Source organism: Heterodontus francisci, chromosome 24 (assembly GCF_036365525.1).
Source record: "Heterodontus francisci isolate sHetFra1 chromosome 24, sHetFra1.hap1, whole genome shotgun sequence".
NCBI lineage: Eukaryota > Metazoa > Chordata > Chondrichthyes > Heterodontiformes > Heterodontidae > Heterodontus > Heterodontus francisci.
In genome coordinates this window covers 68,515,496-68,533,628 of record NC_090394.1, presented here as the reverse complement: position 1 = coordinate 68,533,628, position 18,133 = coordinate 68,515,496, and the positions used below count along the sequence as shown (strand labels likewise).

At 45.0% G+C, this 18,133-nt stretch overlaps 1 protein-coding gene across 7 annotated transcripts in view; it reads right to left on the bottom strand.

Annotated features, from left to right (window-relative positions):
* Positions 1–18,133, bottom strand: part of cacna1ha (calcium channel, voltage-dependent, T type, alpha 1H subunit a) — a 538,349-nt gene that overhangs the window by 180,817 nt on the left and 339,399 nt on the right. For all 7 annotated transcript variants that reach the window (XM_068056489.1, XM_068056490.1, XM_068056488.1 and 4 more), the window contains one exon: positions 6,060–6,846. In XM_068056489.1, coding sequence (XP_067912590.1) covers positions 6,060–6,846 — 787 coding nt within the window. The remainder of the gene's footprint in view (positions 1–6,059; positions 6,847–18,133) is intronic.

The following is an 18,133-nucleotide window of genomic DNA, read 5'->3' as shown; positions in this document are numbered from 1 at the left end:
AGATAGATTGGCTTGTTGCACAGTTAATGGTATTTGGAAAAGCTGTTAAAGTAGCAGTTAGCCCTTAAGGTTGAAGTTGTGCTGGCACTAAAAATGTGGAGAATTGTGTTGTAATGGTACAGCGCAGGCAAGTGGGCAACACTGCTCCACTTAACAATGAAAATCGATCTTGCGGCAGGAGTTGCATCAACGGAGGTTAGTCCTATTTCAGGCTGAAGGCTATCTTTCAGTAAAATGCCAACCGCAAGCTACATGAAGGCAGATTGAGTAAATGTAACCAGGCAGGTTCCTTGAACCTGGCTGCAAATGAAAAAGTTGTTTGCTGGTTTCCAGGTGAAGGCAAGGCTATGTGTGCTTCTCACGTTTCTGCACATTTAAGGACTGAAATTTGTGCCCACGGCAGGGCTCCCGGCACTGGGCCGAAAAGGCAGGGGGGTCTCCCGCCTCAGTCAGCTGAAGCTCCCCCAGAGCGAATCTACGGCATCGGGCTAATTAGGTGCTGGGATTCCCGTCCCTTTAAAGACGGAGATCCCGCCTCCAAAAGCAGCCAGCCAATCACAGGGCCAGCAGCTCAGCAGCGCCACTGGGAACGGTGGCCACTGCTGGTACTGTAGAGGCCCTGGACCCAGGACCAGTGCTGGAGACCCAGACCTTAGGTAAGTGAGGCAGTGTTACGATCAGGTGAGGAGGGGACGAAGGGCTCTGCTCTTTTCCCTCTCCTTGCTTGACCACAACAGGTTTATTTCTTTTTGAAGTGGATATAATTGCCAATTCAGTGAGTGTTTAACTGTTTACGCAACATGATCATAAAAAGAATCAATCAGACAGAATTTCCTGAGTTTAACAAAGAAAGAGATTAGCTTTATTGTACTTAAACCGATCTGAGTAAAATAATAAAACACACTCCGACTTTCACACACACACACACACAAACAAATAGGTTTCAGAATGGGGAAGGATAGATTGATCATATTCGGGTCCAGAGAAATAAAAGGGTATACAGTCTGTGGAGGCTGATGACTTGGCTGATTTCAGGCTGAATTCGGTGTTAGTGTGGCTTTCCTTTGATGGTCCTGAGGTTTCCAATTTGAAGATGTGGACGGTTCTCCTGGAGACAGTAGTGCGGCTGATTTATTTCAAGGAGTCTCTGTCTGCAGCAGAGGTGTTCCTGAGTGGTTCATGTGAGGAGGCAGGGTTCAAAGCTTGCAAGGTGGATTGGAGAGAGAGAAAGGAAGGAGGGACCCCACTCAGATCTCCCCTCTTAAGTATCTAGCTGCTCGACTCTCTGCTAGAGAAAATACCAGCTTAAACACACAGAGGGTGGGCCTGTCACAGGACCATCACCCAGTGATCAAGCATGGTGGTTACTAGTGTGTATTCCTTCTTGCAATTTAATCAGTCCATCTTTAGGAATTCCTTTCTCACAGCTAGGGTCCCATTGTTCAAGTGATTAGGTTTGAGTGGTTCGTCTCTACCAGTTGAATATTCAGGTAATGGCCTTGACACTTTGCTAATGGGAGCAGGATAGGTAGTTCACTCAGATTCCCCAGGTCTTTGTTCTTGATGGGTCTGTGCAAACATGCTGTCTCCATCTCAATGCATTGGAATGTGGAAAGTACAGTGATCCAAATTGGGGTGGCCATCTTTCGCTGCCGGCATCTGTTTTTTAAAAAAAGTTCATTTCAGGTTTCCAGTCGGTGAATTAAAAATCATCATTTGACATAGCATGTTTTTGTGACACCTCCAAACCATGTGAAATGAAATGCAACAACAGGAGCATAGCTGATAGTGCTATGATCTGGCTAAGTTTTCATCCGGGTTGATTCAGTGCTGAGTTGTACTCTGGATAAAGCATCAGTTATCACATTGTTTTTTCCTGCAACATGGGTAATCTTTCGGTGGTAAGGTTGCAAGAGCAGTCTCCATCGCAATAGCCTTGCATTCTGGGTTTTAAATTTCTCCACAAATGTCAAATGAATTGTGGCTGGTATAAGCTACGGTTTCTCTATATCCATTTCGGACATATACTTCAAAGTGCTTGAGAGCCAGTAACAGTCCCAGAGTTTCCTTCTCCACAGTACAGTATCTCTTTTGTTGTCTGTTTAATTGTTTTGGAGAAATGCCCACCTGGTCTCTCAATGCCTGACTCATCATCTTAGAACAGGACGGCACCTACCCCTAGGTCACTAGCATCAACTCCCACTTTAAATGGTTTGTTAAAGTTTGGAGCGGACCTTAGTGGTTCATTGGTTAAGATGGCTTTCAGCCTCTCAAAAGCTGTTTGGCTCATCCCTGACCACACTACCTTTGCTCTTTTCTGTAACACCTCTGTCAGTGGGACAGCTATATTATTGAAGTTTGGAATGAACTTGTGGCAGAACCCACACATCCCCAAAAGTCCCATTATTTCCCGTTTGGTTGTGGGGATGGGAAAGTCCATCAGCGCCTGTACCTTCGCTGCTCTGGGCAGCACCCACCCTTGACCCACAATATGCCCTAGTAGATTGCCTGAGCTTTAGTGAACTCGCTCGTTGCGAGATTTACCACTAGGCCAGGTGACTGTAACCTTCGGAAGAGGGCTTCCAACTGTCTAGGCGGTTTCCCCAGGTGTCACTGTACACTAACAGATCATCCAGGTACAGTACACAGTTGGGTAGGCCAGCCACTACCTGGTTCATCAGCCTTCGGAAGGTGGGGCATTTCTTAATCCAAATGGCATCACCCGGCACTGGTATAAGCTGTCTGGGGTGACAAAAGTCGGGATCTCTTTAGCTCGGGTGGTTCAGGGAACCTGTCAGTGTCCTTTTAACAAGTCTACTCTAACGATACAGTCTTCCAGGTCGGGAATTGGGTTGGAGTCAGCTCTGGTCACTGCATTAACCTTTCTGTAATCAATGTAGAGCCTTGTTGAGCCCCTGTTGGGCTTGGGCATGAGCACAATTGTGGAACACCAGCTGCTCTGACTGAGCTCAATCAGCTTGTGCTCCAGTATATACTGAATTTCCTCCTGAACCTGGGTCAATTTCCCGGGGTCTAGGCGATAGGGATTTTGCTTTATGGGAGGGGTCTCTCCTGCATCCACATCGTGTGAGGTTAGGGTTGTGCACCCTGGTTTGTCCCTGCAGATCTCTTTACATGCTGTGAGCAGCCTTGTTAGGTCTCCTTTCTGTTCTGCATTTAAATAGGTGAGTATGGTGTCTAATTTCCCTAACATTTCAGTGTTATCAAACCGGATGGGAGGGGGTTCAATTTGGGAATCCTCCAGGCCTTCCTCTAACTAATCCTCACTGTCCCTTTTTGTCCCTTTTGCCCTCCTCTTCCCCGACTGCCTGACAGACCTGTGCTTGTTGGTCCCCTTCCCGGCTGTGATACTGCTTTAACCTACTAACATGGCACAGCCTTTGCTTTTTCCTACGGTCTGGGGTGTCAAGTAAGTAATTCACCTGGCTAATTCTCTTTACTACTCTCTGCGGGCCACTGAACGGGGCTTCAGTGGTTCACCCTGTATTGGTAGTAGCAGTAACACATGGTCTCTGTGCTGAAATGTTCTGGCCTTGGCATGTTTATCTGCCTGCCTTTTCATTGCAGTCTGGGAGGTTATTAGGTGTTCCTGAGCCACCGCACAGGCTCCCATGAGCCACTCGCAGAACATGGAGATGTAGTCTAACATGGAAGATTCGTCCCTGTGTCCCAAACCTCTCCTTGATTAGTTTAAGAGGACTTCTCACCTCATGTCCATAAACTAATTCAAAGGGACTAAAGCCAGTGAACTCATTGGGTGAGTCCCTGTTGCAAACGGAAGAAATCCCAGCCCTTTGTCCCAGTCATTGGGGTACTCATAGCAGTATGCCCTCATCATTGTCTTTAGAGTCTGGTGGTCCCGTTCTAAAGCCCCTTGTGGTAGGCTGAGGACTTTAGCTGGGTTATGCCCAGATTACCTATGAGCTTTTGAAAAATACCGGATATAAAATTCTTGTCCTGATCCGACTGGATCTCGGCTGGCAACCCATTGGGTTAGCCCCTCCACCACTTCCTTGGCAGAGATAGTTATTAGGGGAATGGCCTCTGGAAATCAGGTAGCCACATCCATAAGATACTGGAGAGAAGATACTGGTAGCCCACAAATTGCCCACGGAGGAGGACCCACCTCCATCTTCACCCCCAAGCCTGCAGGGAGGTTGCCTTGTTTTACTAGGTGACCTCCTAGTGTTGTGGAGGCCCCTCCCTGCCACTGGTTGAATCCCAGCAACAGCAGGAAGAGAACCTTAAGTGGCAGTTAATAGGCCTCTTAAGGGCCTCAAGTGGCCTCTGGTTGGGAAGGCCATCATCACCTTATGCCGCCCTCGACAAAATTGCATTGCGACAGGGAGGCAATGGGCCCGCCACCTCCCGTTGCAATTCTATGGGCCTCACCACCTCTGAACACTTCTCATGGGGGCCCACATGATTTAGCTCTTCTAATGGGGTTTATCAGGTCTCTAAAGATGGTAACTCCTACATTTTCTGGAAGGTAGTATGTCAAGCATTGTATACAACCACTGGCCTTTGGAGGTTAAGGAGTGATTTGATAGGGGCGTGTAAATATATGAAGGCATGGAGAGAGTAGCTGGAAACAGACCGTTTCCAATGACTGAAGAATCTAGAACACGGGGATGTTGCTATAAGATCAAATGCAAGATACTTAGGACAGAGAGCAAGAGAGACTTTGTTTTTTACACAGAGGGGTGAGAGATTGTGGAATGCAGTAACAAATTAGTGATTGAAACAGAACACATTAACTTTTAAGAATTGGTTGTTGAAGGAAAGATGAATAAAGGGATAACATGTGGACAGAGCAGGTACATGGGATTAGGACTGTTGTTCATGTGGAGGATGACCACCAACACAGACTGGTTACTTTCATATTGTAATTTCTATGCAATTCTATGTAATGATCTTCAGCCCTGATCCAGAAATGTTTCCCCTTGGTCAATGGCAATGCATTTCCAGTCTGACATTGGTCCCCTGTTTCATTTTTGGTCAGATGTTTGACAAATGATTTATTTCAGGATCAATTTATTCAATTTTAATTCAATTCAACTCTAAACCTGACCTGAGCTTCCACGTTACCAGTGTCCGGTTTTTGAAGGCTCTGGGAGATACAGCAGCTCTCTGTCTAGATTGCTGACAAATTAAATCACAGCTTCACAACAAATGAATAAATAATGCCCAAAAATGGAAGATGTGAGCTGTGCCATATTGATTTGTTTTTGCTTTCCCAGGGAAAACAGGTTGTGAGATATTTTAAATTGATAAATGCAATGAATTTGCATTAAAAAAAGATTTTGTACATGAGCACTAGTTCTGGATGTTTTGTGTGTTGTGGATAGATGTTTTTGTTCTGTTGGTTAACTTATACAGATGATCAAGCTGAAAATGGTTGTTCGTGTTAGTGGTACCAGTATTCATAGCTTGTAGAACTTGCAGAGCAGCAGTAGAGCAGACAAGGCTATGTGAACTTCAGCGAAGTGCACCCTGAAAATAGTTTGAAACCATTTATGTGTTGTGGCCATATTGTTGCAAACTGTTGATCATCACTTAATAAAATTATGATCATCAGTGCTCTGATTATTAATCCTTCACTGTAGACGTTATCACATATTAACTATGTGAAGCACACTGATCACGCATATCTGTGACTAAACCTATACCAACAAAAGATGGACAGACCCAAATTCAATAAAATCAGAATGTTATATACTGTAACAAATTAATGGATATGAGCAATAACACAAATAATTAAGTATTTTCAAAACTGTAATCTTGTTTATAATTGCTGTGAGCAACTTGAGGTTTGGTCTAGCAATTCATCACATCAGAACTCCTCAAAGAGTTTACTGCCAGGTAATCAGTCGCAAGTGTGCATTCTTCTTAATCTTCTCATTTATCCTGCGTAATGGCTTTTAAACATCATTACATTTGTAAAATTGAGTTACTTCTTCACAAAGCTTTTAACCATTTAGAATTAATATTGAAGTGACTACTGAACAATCGCTGCAAAAAACAGTGACAATTCTTACCATGTTCTCCCACAAAATGGTGCAGTTTGCCATAGGAATCTGCCAAGCTCATGTTAGGGTTCCCTTTGCCCATGGTGATGGGTGTATTACTGCTTCTCTTGCCTTTTAGTTTTGGTGTGCAGCTGCTTCTACTAGTCACAGATGGAACTATTGTTGGGTAGTTCATGCCCCCGTGATGTGTAAGGCCAGCCATTAGTTTAACATTAGCTGCAGTGGAAGACTTGCATGTCATTTGTGGGCTTTCAAAGTGGCAGTCGGCATGGTAAATACTGTGAACAGACTCAGCACCTGAAGGAGGACTCTGGTGATTTAGTGCAGATGAAGGAAGCATGAGCTTACTGCCAGCTCGTAATGATTTCATCTCCATATCACAAAGTTCTGGACTGCCCTGCTGTGCCCTTGAATTACCATTGCTGATATGATAATGATGGTGATGATGATGATGATGGTGGTGAATTAAATGATGAATTGACCTTACACGTCCCTTACTCCGCTGTTTCCTCGCCTGACCATTTGAGCTGTTTGGGGTGACCTTCTTGCGCTGTTTATTTTGCCAAGTGTTGTAAAGGCGCAAAGTTCGCCGCTTCACTTTCCTAAAGAGGTGGCAAATGTATTTAAGGAGCTCTTCATAGAGGCTTCCTGGCTCAGAGAAACTGGCGATTGTGCTATCATTTGAAAGAAAGCGGGCTCGCTGCTCCTGCATTAACTGGTTCTCGCGTTGCTTTGTTTCTGAAAACTGAGTTGCTATGACAACCAGGCACAGGTTAATCATGAAGAATGAACCAACCTAAAGAAATGTTTTTAAAACACAAATATACAAAATCAGTTTGACATCCACAAAGACAGCAAAAATGTTCAACCCCTGCACTGGCAATCATTGGTCTTCATGCAATTGGTGTTCATTAACTCATTTTGTTTTGTTGGAACCAAAACATTAAGAATGGAACTCATCTCACACTCATGGAGGATTAAACATCTCAGAGATGCCTCATAATCAGTATTTTGATTTAATAGTAAATGTTGTATGAAGTATTGTATTAAAATGATGTTTTAAAATTGAAATAATTGAACCCCAAAACATTCCCTAATGCTTGTAGGAGGAGATTTTGTCGACATCTAGGGTACCATCCTCAGAACAATTCCCTGTTCAATAGGCTGGAAAAGAAGTTAATAAAGGGAGTGCTTTCTCACTACAAGTGCTCCACATTAAGGCAACACAGGGCGGATTTTCCTGACCAATACACAGGAAAATTGGCGTAATGCCTTTGCCTCTGTTCGGTGCTTGAATAACACTGCTCCTTAATTTTCTGTATGGCTTTTCAGGTGGCTGGATGAGAAGTGGGTACAGCAGCGTAAATTGCATGTAGATAAAGGAAAAACTTGGCACAACTGTTTCCAGAATGTCATTTAGGTGCTATCTATCTGAAAGGGTGCCAAACTCTGTCTTAATGGCACAAGTTGGCATTTTCAAGAAAGGTTATGACCTTTGGCTTTTGGCATTCAAAATGGTGTTTGCAGTTTCGGGGCTACTTGTTTCAGAATGCTGGGGCGTATTTTTAAATTTAAGTTCTGTTTGGTACTGTGGATCCTCCCACCTCTTTTTGCAAGGCTGCTTATTTGGAGCCAGAGATACTCCCTTGACAGCTGCTAAACAAACTTGCCTGGCCTTTCCAGAGCCACCACCAGCTGGTTACCACACAATGGGAATCCTCCTCCCACCCAGCACCCCCGGACCCCAATCATGCAACTATTCCATCCGACGTTGAATAAAAAGAAAAACTTCATAAACAAATTTACATTCTCCTCCCATTCCCGCACTATCATTCCACAAACATACACTTGTTTTTCCTTTTCACCGGCATTCAAAATGCTTAAAAAGAGTGATAAAATGAAAATGGAAAAATATCTGCCAGTATCTGTCTAATGCTTATAGTCATTTACGACACAGAAGGAAGCCATTCGGCTCATTGAGTCCAGGCCGGCTCTCCATGGAGCTATCCAGTCAGTCCCACTTCCCCACTTGGTTCCTGTAGCACTGCAAGTCTATTTCCTTCAAGTGGCCATCCGATTTCCTTTTGAAGTAATTGTCTCTGCTTACAGTGAAGTACTGACTTGGGGTTACATTAGAGTGCTAAAGTGGGAGTTTTGTGACTGAGGGAGTTCGGTGAGGAGGGAATGAGTTGCTCCTTTCATTTCCTACCTGTCCTCAAAGAGCGTGAGGGGAGCCAAGAGTTTCCAAAGAACACAGCTGACTGGTGAGTAAGTCCTGGTGGGTATTTTTCAAACTGGATTGAATTGTAAGTCATTGTTTAATCAAGACTTAGTTGATTTTTTAAAATTATTATAACAGTCTTCTAAAGTTTTAAATTTAAAGGGTTTAGTCATGGCAGGAGAGCTTAAAGCCGTGGTTTGCTCCTCTTGCTGCATGTGGGAATCCGGGAACATTTCCAGTCCCCGGGACCAGCATGTGTGCAGGAAGTGTGTCCAGCTGCAGCTCCTGGAAGCTTGGGTTTCAGAGCTGGATCGGCAGCTGGAAACACTGGAGCATCCGCGAGTCTGACAGCATCGTGGATAGCATGTTTAGAGAGGTGGTCACACCGCAGCTGAAGGGACTTGAGAAAGGAAGGGAATGGGTGACCATCAGGCAGTCTAAGAGAAACAGGCAGGTAGTTCAGGAGTCCCCTGGGATCCTGCTTGCAAATCGGTATTCCATTTTGGAGGCTGATGAGGCTGGTTCCTCCGGGGAGTGCGGACAGAGCCAAGCTTCTGGCACCACAAGCAGCCTGTCTGCACAGGAAGGGGGAAAGAGAGGAAGAACAATAGTATTAGGGGATTCTATAGTCAGGGGAACAGATAGGCGCTACTGTGGCCGTCAACATGACTCCAGGATCGTGTGTTGCCTCCCTGGTGCCAGGGTCCAGGATGTCACTGAATGGCTGCAGGGCATCCTGAAGGGGGAGGGTGATAAGGCAGAGGTCATGGTACATGTTGGTACCAATGACATAGGTAGAACGAGGGATGAGGTCTTGCATCAAGAATTCAGGGAGTTAGGCAGTAGACTAAAAAGCAGGACCTCTCGGGTTGTAATCTCTGGATTATTCCCAGTGCCACGTGCTAGCGAGTATAGAAATAGGAGAATAGCACAGATGAATGTGTGGCTTAAGAGTTGGTGCAGGAGGGAGGGTTTTAGATTCCTGGACCACTCGGACCGTTTCTGGGGAAGGTGGGACCTGTACAAGTGGGAGGGTCTACATCTGAACCAGAGGGGGACTAACATCCTTGCTGGCAGGTTTGCTAGTGCTGTTGGGAGGAGTTTAAACTAATTTGGCAGGGGGAGGGGACGCAGACTCCTAGCAGAATAGGGACACAGCTAAACACAGGAAAGCAAACAAGTCAGAGGGAATACAGTGGAAGTAAATTTCAAGGGAGTAAGACCAGGATGGATGGCCTCTACTTTAATGCCAGGAGTATTACAGGTAAAACGGATGAGTTAAGGGCAAGGATTGACACATGGAATTGTGATATAGTCGCCATCACTGAGACATGGGTGAGGGAGGGGAAGGATTGGCAGCTCAATATCCCGGGATATAGAATCTTCAAGCGAGACAGAGGAGGGGGTAAAAGAGGAGGGGGCATTGCAATATTAGTTAAGCAGTCAATTACTGCAGTAAGGAGAGATGATATCTTGGAGGGGGCATCAAATGAAGATTTATGGGTAGAGTTTAGGAATAAAAAAGGGACAGCCACATTGCTCGGTGTTTATTATAGACCACCAGATAGTCAGCGGGAAATTGAGGAGCAAATATGTGCGCAATTCACAGAGGTGTGTAAAAATAATAATAGGGTAATTATATTAGGTGAATTCAACTTTCCCAACATTAATTGGGATAATCATCATGTTAAGGGCTTAGATGGAGTGGAGCTCTTAAAATGTATACAGGAGAACTTTTTAGCTCAATATGTAGAGGATCCAACAAGGGAGGGTACAGTGCTGGACCTAATTCTGGGGAATGAAGCTGGACAGGTGGTTGATGTGTTGGTGGGGGAGCATTTTGGTGATCATGACCACAACATGCAACAATTTCAGCTTGTTATGGAGAAAGAAATAGACAAGTTGCAAAAAAAGGTTTTGGATTGGGGAAGAGGGAATTTTAGTAAAATAAGGCAGGATCTGGCCAAGGTAGACTGGAAAGAGTTACTTGTCGGGAAAGCTACAGAAGAGCAGTGGGAGGCATTCAAAAAGGAAATGGGGAGGGTACAGGCCCAACAAGTTCCCTCTTGGGTAATAGGTAGGAACAACAAGCCCAGAGAACCATAGAACACCAGAAACATTCAGGGTACGATGAGAAGGAAAAGAGAAGCTTTTAGCAAATATAAGGAGAGCAAATCAACGGAAGCATTAGTGGAGTATAGAAAGTGTAAGATGGAGCTTAAGAAAGCAATTAGGAGAGCAAAAAGGGGATATGAGAAAGCTCTGGCTGGTAAAAGTAGGGAAAATCTCAAGATATACTTATAGAATATCAATGGGAAGAGGATAACCAGGGAAAGAGTAGGACCTATTAGGGACCAAGGGGGAAACCTGTGGGTGGAGCCAGAGGACATTGGTCGGGTGTTGAACGAATACTTCACATCTGTCTTCACCCAAGAGAATGAGGATGTAGATATGGAACTCAGAGAGAGAGACAGTGAGGTTCTTGAGCAAATTGTCATAGGGTGTGACAAGGTATTGGAGGTTTTGGCAGGCTTAAAAGAGGACAAATCTCCAGGTCCGGACGACTTGTGTCCCAGGATGCTGTGGGAGGCAAGGATGGAGATTGCAGGGGCTCTGACCCAAATTTTTAATTCCTCTCTGGCCACAGGGTAGGTGCCAGAGGACTGGAGAACAGCTAATGTGGTCCCAATACTTAAGAAAGGTTGTAGAGATAAGCCAGGGAACTACAGACCAGTGAGTCTCACGTCAGTGGTAGGGAAACTATCGGAGAAAATTCTGAAGGAGAGAATCTATCTCCACTTGGAGAGGCAAAATTTGAATTGGAATAGTCAGCATGGCTTTGTCAGAGGGAGGTCATGCCGAACAAATTTGATTGAATTTTTTGAGCATGTGACCAGGTGTGTAGATGAGGGTAGTGCAGTTGATGTAGTTTACATAGATTTCAGCAAAGCCTTTGACAAGGTCCCACATGGGAGACTTATCAAGAAAGCAAATGCACATGGGATACAGGGTAACTTGATAAGGTGGATTCAAAATTGGCTTAGCTGTAGGAGACAGAGAGTGATGACAGACGGCTGTTTGAGTGACTGGAAGCCAGTGTCCAGTGGCATACCACAGGGATCTGTGCTGGGTCCCCTATTGTTTGTCATTTATATAAACGACATAGATGACTATGTGGGGGGTAGGATCAGTAAGTTCGCGGATGACACAAAGATTGGCCGAGTGGTTAATAGTGAGGTTGAATGTCTTGGGTTACAGGAAGATATAGACGGGATGGTCAAATGGGCAGAAAAGTGGCAGATGGAATTTAACCCTGAAAAGTGTGAGGTGATACACTTTGGTAGGAGTAATGTGACATGGAAGTATTCAATGAATGGCCTGACACTGGGAAGTTCCGAGGAACAAAGGGACCTTGGTGTGTTTGTCCATAGATCTCTGAAGGCAGAAGGGCAGGTTAATAGGGTGGTGAAAAAGGCATATGGGACACTTGCCTTTATCAATCGAGGCATAGATTACAAAAGCAGGGAAGTCATGTTGGAGTTGTATAGAACTTTGGTAAGGCCACAGCTGGAGTACTGTGTGCAATTCTGGTCGCCGCATTATAGGAAGGATGTGATTGCACTGGAGGTGGTGCAGAGGTGATTCACCAGGATGTTGCCTGGGATGGAACGTTTAAGCTATGAAAAGAGGTTGGATAGGCTTGGGTTGTTTTCGCTGGAGCAGAGAAGACTGAGGGGTGACCTGATCGAGGTGTACAAGATTATGAGGGGCATGGACAAGGTGGATAGGGAGCAGCTGTTCCCCTTAGTTGAAGGGTCAGTTACGAGGGGACACAAGTTTAAGGTGAGGGACAGGAGGTTTAAGGGGGATTTGAGGAAGAACTTTTTTACCGAGAGGGTGGTGACGGTCTGGATGCCCTGCCTGGGAGGGTGGTAGAGGCGGGTTTCCTCACATCCTTTAAAAAGTGCCTGGATGAGCACTTGGCACGTCATAACATTCAAGGCTATGGGCCAAGTGCTGGCAAATGGGATTAGGTAGACAGGTCATGTGTCTTTAATGCATCGGTGCAGACTCGATGGGCCGAAGGGCCTCTTCTGCACTGTATTATTCTGTGATTCTGTGATTCCACCACCCTTGTGGGCAATGAGTTCCAGGTCATTACCACTACTATGTTGCCCTTTTAAGATGGTACTTGAGGTGTGTCTGCCTATTCTAGTGTGCTTTCTAAGTGAATTTCCACTCCCGAGAATGTCTCTGGTGGTAAGCATGGATTACAGCTGCGAACTCTCTGCTGCAATGGGGATGGCTTGGCCTAGCCTGCCTTCTAGGATAGCTACAGTGAAGGATGGGTGGATGAGTAGTGTGGAACCGCTGCTACAAGAGAGAAAGAAACATCTGAGTCAAGGCCACTTCCATTCAGACTATTCTTGATGGCGCCATATCATTGTTCATTCTAACCTGCTGCTGCAGGGCCTTTGTGGTAACAATGACATCTTGCCAATGTGTCACTACCTGGCAAGCTCATCAAGACATCATGCCTAATGATGTGGCCAAGGCCTTAATGGCAGCTGTTTGAGGTGCCATTGTGGTCTTGCTGGCAAGGGGCTGCACTGCAAATGGCCCTGGAAATATCATTCTTTCCAAGACTGTGTGCAGATTTAATATGATGGCACTCAGATTCCACTCAGGTCGCTGCTGGACGTCTCTGCACTTGCTGGTGATCTTCCAATGATGCAACAACTTCTCTTCAAAATGTCTTCTCTTGAAATTTGGGCCTGACCTCACCAGCTAGGGAGGAAGGTGAGCTCATCCTTGAGCAAGGGCTTCCTGCTGCTCCTCTTCCACATGATCCTGTTCATATTCAGCAATACTCTGACTTACTCTCTGTGCTGTCCTCGAGCTGCATATCCAAACTATCTGAGATGTCTCCGAGCTGGTGAGTGAATAAAGTAAGTGTAGCGATGAGGGTTGCTAGGTGTGCTGGTGCTACTACTTTGCAAGGGGACGTTTGGTGACAAGCCTTAGTGGGGGGCCTATTCCGTAACTCTGAGAACTTCCTGCAAAGACATTAGAAGGGCACAATTATAAGAAGGAACTGAGAATGGTGGTACTGGAATGGCAAAAGTAAGCATACGACTTGGTGCAGATGCTCCCGGTCAGACTGTGTGGCATTCCACTGATAGGACAGCAGATTTCAGTGTTCAGGATATATGAATCCTGCACCAGGACTTGGCCAACTGCCAGTAAGAGATGAAATAGGAATGAAGTTAATTAGAAAGTGAACAATGCCATTTACGAAGCCCACGTGAAAAGAGGATGATAAGAGATCAAAATGAATTATATGCACGCAAGCTTGGGAACCTTTCTCGTGGGCATGCTTGTGCTAAGAAATTGGTGAATGTGGAAGGAAGATATAGAAGAATGAATCTAGGAGTACTTGAGAAACCGTAAAAAAGAACAGATTGTGAGAAACAGAATGCACAGAATCATCACCTTTTCTTTGACCACCCAATGGTCTACCTTACCCTTTCTGATGAGGTCTACGCACTCTTTCTGGTGCTGCATTCACATGCGACACTCAACGTTCCCAGAATTCAGTTTGTCTGGCACTTCTTGACACACTTTCTGCCCTCTGAGCCTGCCGCCAATTGTGCATCTCCTATGTGTTCCCAATGTCCACCCACTCCATTATATTGTAGGCTCACAGGAAGATTGCATGCAATTTCAGTTTGCTCTGCACAAATCAGGGCCCCACAACAGCAATTGCCTGGGAAAATCCACCCTAATACTTAAATTTTGTAATACATAATGTTAATCACCCATGGAGTTAGAACTTTGACAAATCCTCCAAATTTATTGGCCTGGATCTTACTGTAGTAATTAAGGGGAGGCTATCAGTGCTCACGGTCAGTATTGAACAAATCGAACAGCAACTTCCCGGGTATGTACATCTGCAGAACAATGCAAAAATCAGGAAGTTGCTGTCCAATTTGCCAAGCTTCTCCACAAGCTTTGCCACACCGGTACGTTGCCGATAGACTTGACCTTAAAGCACAAGAAGGGTATGAAGACGAGATACTTGTCCACTAGATACTCATTAAACACACCAGAAAGGATTAAAGGTTTATCAACTCATGTATAAGTGAATGTTTAATGGTGTGACAAACCTTAATTATTACCAAACCAACTATCTGGCACTGAGAGTTTACCTTAACAAATGTGGAGTCTCATTCCTTCAGATTTTAATTTTTCTTTGAGATTTAAATATATATACATTTTAATTTGTCTTTCTCTTTTATATCTCTTAATCACATCTTTATTACTCTATAATTTTACTTTCGGCACATGATTTTACATTGAATATTCTAACTTACACTTCCTGGTTTTGAGTCTGCAGGCTGAATTTTTGCCACAGAGGCGGGAAACAGGAGCTGGGTCTGCTTTTGGTTCAGAAACCTGCTTCTAGTGTGAAGCTCTGTAAAGTTCAAATTTTCCCCGGGAGTGATTCCTTAATTGATATGGAGATGGATTTCCTGTCCATTTAGAGCTAGTGGAGGTGGGACCAGAGGTGGGTCAGATGAAGTGTGGGATTCATTTTGACACCCTATGGCAGCCATCACTGAGGCTGCTGGTTGTCCTGAGGGAGATATCTGCGGTTTGTGCTAAAGCCTTCCACTTCACTAGAGGGAAGCAAGATGTCGTAGGGGAGCATGTTGCCCTGCACCTGGGGAAATCCAGCGATAGGGGCGAAACCCAATGCCCTCAGTCCCTGCGGGGCCATGTTCTTCGTCAAATGATTATGCTGTCAGGTTCGGGCAAAGAGGGCAGCATTAACCTGCAAGATGTAATGATGTGCAGTCATTTGCGAGATGCTACCAAGGTCTGCAGCTGACCTTTGGAAGGAACCAGAAGCGTAAAGTTTCAAGGCCACAGTAACTTTGATGGCTACAGACAGGGCATGGCGACCTGTGTTGTAAAGTGCGAGGTTTTCGGCAACGAGTGTCCAGATGTCTGTGACCACCTGGAGAGCCACAAACCCTTGTGGCACTAGGTCTCGGTCATCGGCAGGTAGCTCCGTCTTCAGCCTGAGATTCAGTGTGGAGGGTTTGATCTCCGTTGCCTTCTTGCTCTCTTTCCTCTCCCGTGCCCTCCTAATGCCTGGGGCTCCGCCTTTCCGCCCTGCAGGGTGTTGCCCCTCATCGCCATAGGACCCAAAATCTGACAGTCGTGCTCCAATGCCGGCTACAGACTTCCTTTTAGATGTGATTGTGATTGGCAGCCTTGCCCCCTGCTCTTCTGCCCCTGTGACGTCAGGAGGGTGATGACCCCGTTCGATGCCCAAACAGGGAGTGCCCACTCTCCTGCACAGCACTGAGGGCACCTACTTACCAAGTGCCAAGTCCCCCTTTGCCCTTCTGACCCTCTTAAGGGGCCAAGGCAATGCCCTGGGGCAGCCCTGACTTGCTCCTCACTCTGTACCCATCTCCCCTCTGCTGTTCAGAAACTGATAGCTTCTAAAAGCCGTTTGCCCCTTTAAATATTCCGCCCTCGCCCTTCAACAAGCTCTTAAATAGTTTAACTGCCCTCAGCTGGGAGGCGAGCAGGATTCCTGTCCCGCACCCTCCCCCGCAACCTCCTGGTGATCATTGCCCCCGTCGGGATCGGCACCTTGAAATTGACATGCCGCCCAGCGCTGGTATTTTATGGGCCCCCGCCTCAGCTCCCGACTTCAGCCCTGCATGTCTCAGTAAGGATTCTTCAATCTGATTGGTTGAAGAGACGTGCTGTTTCTTGCTCTGCTCACACAGATCCTGGATCCCCTGAAGAAGGCGCTGCACCGAAATGGATCTCCAGTTACCATACGTTGCCGTGCAAAAGCTCAGAGAAAGTCTGTGGGCAGCTGTAAGCGGAATAAATGACAAGCGCCATTCATTCACCACTGACTGCAGAATCCAGGTCATTGTTTTCAGAGTTGTGATTGTTGCAGGGTAGCACCAATTTAAAAAATATTTTTTATATTCAACACCAAAGACTAATTATTATAATAGCGATCACAGCAAAAAGGCAGTCTCAGTCCCTACAGCTGAATACATTATAAAAATGTAAGATGTCATTAAATACAAAGTTTAGCATTTGTGGAACTGGATTGAACAAGTATTAATTCATGCTAATTTCTCACTAAGCACATTCAACCAATTATTTTCAGAAAGTTAAAAAATGGCAACGTAATTGAATTTACAGCTGATGAAATTGCTCTCACTGTTAAGTATAAAGAGGAAGCATCTTGCATATTAGTTTATATTATGTATAATTTTAATTATATTGTCTGCTTTTATTTTGGCTTTCAGCAAAATAAATGCCTTTACCTCAGTTATGATATACAGTGGTTTCAATCTGAATTGAGTTATTTTCATCATTACACTTTTCTGACTGTCCAGGTCACTGATTTGGGAGTTCCATACATTGTTTTCCTCTAATTTTCATTCCAGTTTCTATGAGGCTATTAGTGCAAATGAATTCTGATGTTCTCCTAACACTAGCTGGAAAGCCTGTTCACCTCTCATATGAACTGTTACAGAGAATGGTGTAAATATATTTCTGTATGTTTCCGGCACATGCGCCCAAGCTTAGCTGAGTGCCACCCATGCATGACATATGGAATTAGTCCCTACTGCCTCAGAGACTCACCCAAAACTGTGGAAACTGGGGGATATGGGGGCAATATTACTTGTGTGAGATACCAAAGGGGAGCTTTGTGCACTGTGAGCACAAATCAAAAATTTGTACACACATTGCTAGCAGTTTTCCAACCTTTAAAATACATGTTTGCCTGAAATTATGATATGTACCTCTGGGGGATGAGCCCCACTGCTGCTTTCATGGACTTGTAAAATAAATTTTATAAAGCGTGGCCACATTGTTGCAGTGGAAAACAAACTGTTGTGAGTTTGATTAACCAATGAGTTTTAATGCGGAACAGGTAACAATTTCTGGGTGCTCTTCATATACATGCAGGAGAGAGTAGCTGAATGGAATCGCTCAATCTTGACTCATATTGCGGCGTAAGAGCAAGACCAAGAGAAAACAGTGTAAGATCAAAGTAGGATAATTGGCGGCAGAGAGTTAGTGAGAGTGGAGAGAGTGAGCCTGAGGGAAAATAGTGCAAGAGACAAAGTCAAAGCCAGAATGTGAGTTGAACACAGAAAACTGAGAAAGAAATTTAAAAGCAATGTCACTGCCACTGAGCGAGCCGATTGGTGGGTAACAGTAAATGTTAGTTTATTTGATGAAATGGTTCATTTTTTCACTGTTGAAATTCGCTTGATGGCAGTTTCCATTGTGTTTCAGCTTTATAGATATCCTTTCCTGTGCCTTTACTTAACTTTTTACTCTTTTAGCATCTCAGTCTTTCAGAGATCAGTTTCTCAGAGTTTTATATGTCTACGTCTGTGTCTTAGACTTAGATTTTGCTAGTTCAGTGCCAAGTGTTTAGACGTCAGTGGACTGGCTACTATAAGACACTAGGGGGGATCCTGTGACTGTGCATGCTGTTTTATGTGGGAACTTCAGGACACTTCATGTATTCTGGATAACCATCAGTGCAGGAAGTGCCATGAGCTTCAGAGCGTGAAAAACAGCTGGATCACTGCAGTGCATCCAGGGAGTCTTGTTCCAGGAGGTGGTTGCCCCCCTGCTACAGAAGGTGCAGAAAGTGAGGGAATGATTGAACACCAGATAGGGTAGGTGGAAGAAACAGGTTGTGCATGAATTCCCCAAGTCAGTGACACTCACTAAACAGTCTTGAATACTGGGGAGGGTGATGACTCCTTGGAGGAATAGAATAAGAATCAAACCTCCAGCA